The sequence below is a fragment of the Vanacampus margaritifer genome, chromosome 10 (assembly GCF_051991255.1).
Source record: "Vanacampus margaritifer isolate UIUO_Vmar chromosome 10, RoL_Vmar_1.0, whole genome shotgun sequence".
Lineage (NCBI taxonomy): Eukaryota > Metazoa > Chordata > Actinopteri > Syngnathiformes > Syngnathidae > Vanacampus > Vanacampus margaritifer.
Genome location: NC_135441.1, coordinates 4,324,039 through 4,326,635, shown reverse-complemented (window position 1 = coordinate 4,326,635; position 2,597 = coordinate 4,324,039). Strand labels below are relative to the sequence as shown.

Genomic DNA, 2,597 nt, shown 5'->3' with positions numbered 1-2,597 from the left:
GGATCTGAACTTCATTTCTTAACTTACTGTGATGAAAATGTACAGATCACATGCTCGTCCAGGATGGAATGTTGTCACTTTGAAATCTTAAACACGAGGCTTTGCTCCAAGCAGGAAATCTGTAAAAACTTACTCCAGTGTCATTTTCTCTTTTTTTTACCTTTACAAGTGTGGGAGGCGTTGCTGCACCCCCTAACAATAATAATTTCGGCCAGATAAATATACTACGACAGAGTACAGTAAATTTTGCATTGTATAGTAAGAAGTACAATTTAACAAGAACATGCTGCTTATATGTTCCTTTGTTCTGTAAAATTTACGTAAATTGTTTTCCTATTTTTTTCCTATATTTTTTTTACAGATTTCTCTGGCAGTTTTTTTCCCTAAAACAATAGAATCCCCCCAATGTATTTACCTCTTTCACTGCCATTGACGTTTAAAGACGTCAAGTAAAAACCTACGGAGCACTGCCAATGACGTCTAAAGACGTCATCCAATGATTTTAATTTTTTTTTTGAAACGGGTAGAGGAAACCCTTCCGCATGTCTGGTGAAAGTTTCCAGCCGGTCTGTTGTGCCTAATGACTATTTTTGGCCCCTAGAGGGCAGCGATGACTCTCTTTTGACAAGATCGGGTGGGCGTCAGTAGTATAAAAGGCCAGACGGGGCTAGAGCGTCGAGGAGTAGACGAGAATTGAGGAGAGATGAAAAATGGCGACCGACGGTAAGAAGCAGCTCACGCTTGATCGATTTTTTGAAAAAGGAGAAGCATCAACCAGTGCTAAAGTGCACCTTTATGACGACCGTGATGATGATGGTGATAAGGAGGTTGACGCCGAAGCTGCAGCGTTGACGCGGCGGCAGCTTCGTTCACGTCCTAAGGCCTCAGAGGCTAGCGGTGCTAGCGCCGGAAAACGTCGTGCACGACCGAGCACTTCTGCACGCGAGGACGTTAAATCCGACGAAGGTGATGATGATGGCGACAATGAGGTTGATGCCGAAGTTGCAGCGTTGACGCGGCAGCAGCTTCGACCACGTTTTAAGGCCTCGGAGGCTAGTGGTGCTAGCGCCGGAAAACGTGGTGCACGACCGAGCACTTCTCCGCACGAGGACGTTCAATCGGACGACGACGAAGAGTATCCTGAGTCCGATGGATATTCTTCGGAGGAGTGGGTACAGTCTGACCACGGAGAAAGTGATTCGGACAGTATTTCATCCGCAGAAGACGTCGAAGGTAAGCACAAACTTGCTATGAGATACTTTTCCAGCACGCTGCTAGCACCTCGTGTAACGTGAATGTGCAATTCATAGATCGTGGATCGTGCTCACAGCGACGTCCCACTGCAAAGACGACAAAGAGAGGTATAAAAAAAGTGTTTTCAATACACCGCAACAACAAAAGAAAACGCTCTTTCGATATTATTGTAATTGTATATATTTCTTTCAGCTGCAGCTCAGAGTGACGCTCCTCAGAGTGAGCAGAATAAAGGTCCATCAACCAGTGGATCCAAGAAAAAACGTAAATATATATATTTATGTATATATATATATTGCATCACACTGATCTAAAATGAATATTATATGATATTGAAATGTATATTTGCAGATCCCCAAAAATCTGGCTGGCATGAAGCAGGCTGGCAGCCAAACGCATTCCCCTTTACTGCGGAGCCAGGACCGAGAGGTGCCGCAGCAGAGCTGAATTCAACCCGGCCAGTTGACTTCTTGCAGCTCTTCATCACAGACGAACTTCTGCAGCACATTGCTGATCAGACAAACTTATTTGCACGTCAGTCAATGCAAAAACGGGCTGAAAGTCTGCCACACTGCAGGAGTCGTGCTTGGAAGCCAGTGTCTGTGTCTGAGCTCAAAACGTTTTTTGCACTCCAATTCCTTACTGGGTATATAAACAAGCCCAGTATCGAAATGTATTGGACTCAGGACGAAATAGAGACGACACTATTCTTCAGTCGCGCGATGCCTCGAAACCGCTTCCAGCTCATCTGGAGTTTCCTGCACTTCAACGTCGAGACACACAGTTCAGACGACAAACTATTTAAAATTCGTCCTGTGTTCAATCACGCTGTAAGCAAGTTCAAGGAACTGTTTCAACCGGGCAGGAATATCTGTATTGATGAGGGAATGATGAGTATTCAGGGACGTCTTTCTTTCAAGGTGTACAACCCCCAGAAGCCGGTCAAATATGGGATCAAATCGTACATTTTGTGTGACTCCCAAACCGGCTATTGTTTCAATATGCAACCCTATGTTGGCATTAGTTGTTCTCTCCCTGATACAGTGTTCAACTTACTGGATCGTCTGCCAGGAAATGGGTACACACTATTCATGGACAATTTTTATAACTCTATTGCTTTGTGTGAACGTCTCCTGGCAGCGCGTACCAATGTTTGTGGAACGCTGAGGAAGAACAGGGGTGAACCCAGTGAGATAACGTGCCTAACCAACACTGGCCTTGGGGTGGGGGGGAAACTGGTAAGGCACAACACAAATGTTTTGATTGTGGCATGGCAGGACAAACGTCTGTTGAGGATGGTGACAACGTTTCATAAAGATGAAATGCGGACAGTGGAGGTGTGG

The 2,597-nt window shown here is 45.1% G+C and overlaps 1 protein-coding gene across 1 annotated transcript; it reads left to right on the top strand.

Moving 5' to 3' along the window:
* The first annotated feature begins 577 nt into the window (after positions 1-577).
* Positions 578-2,036, top strand: LOC144059416 (uncharacterized). Its single transcript, XM_077578496.1, has 4 exons — positions 578-1,233; positions 1,311-1,361; positions 1,447-1,518; positions 1,606-2,036. Exons 1-4 carry the CDS (start codon positions 1,150-1,152, stop codon positions 1,699-1,701), a joined length of 303 nt encoding a protein of 100 aa, XP_077434622.1. The 5' UTR covers positions 578-1,149; the 3' UTR covers positions 1,702-2,036.
* The last annotated feature ends 561 nt before the right edge of the window (positions 2,037-2,597 follow it).

Coding starts and splice junctions, on each gene's coding strand:
- LOC144059416 (XM_077578496.1), top strand. CDS start 1,150: ATGGATATTCTTCGGAGGAGTGGGTACAGTCTGACCACGGAGAAAGTG. Junction 1,362..1,446: donor TGCAAAGACGACAAAGAGAG/GTATAAAAAAAG, acceptor TATTTCTTTCAG/CTGCAGCTCAGAGTGACGCT. Junction 1,519..1,605: donor CAGTGGATCCAAGAAAAAAC/GTAAATATATAT, acceptor GTATATTTGCAG/ATCCCCAAAAATCTGGCTGG.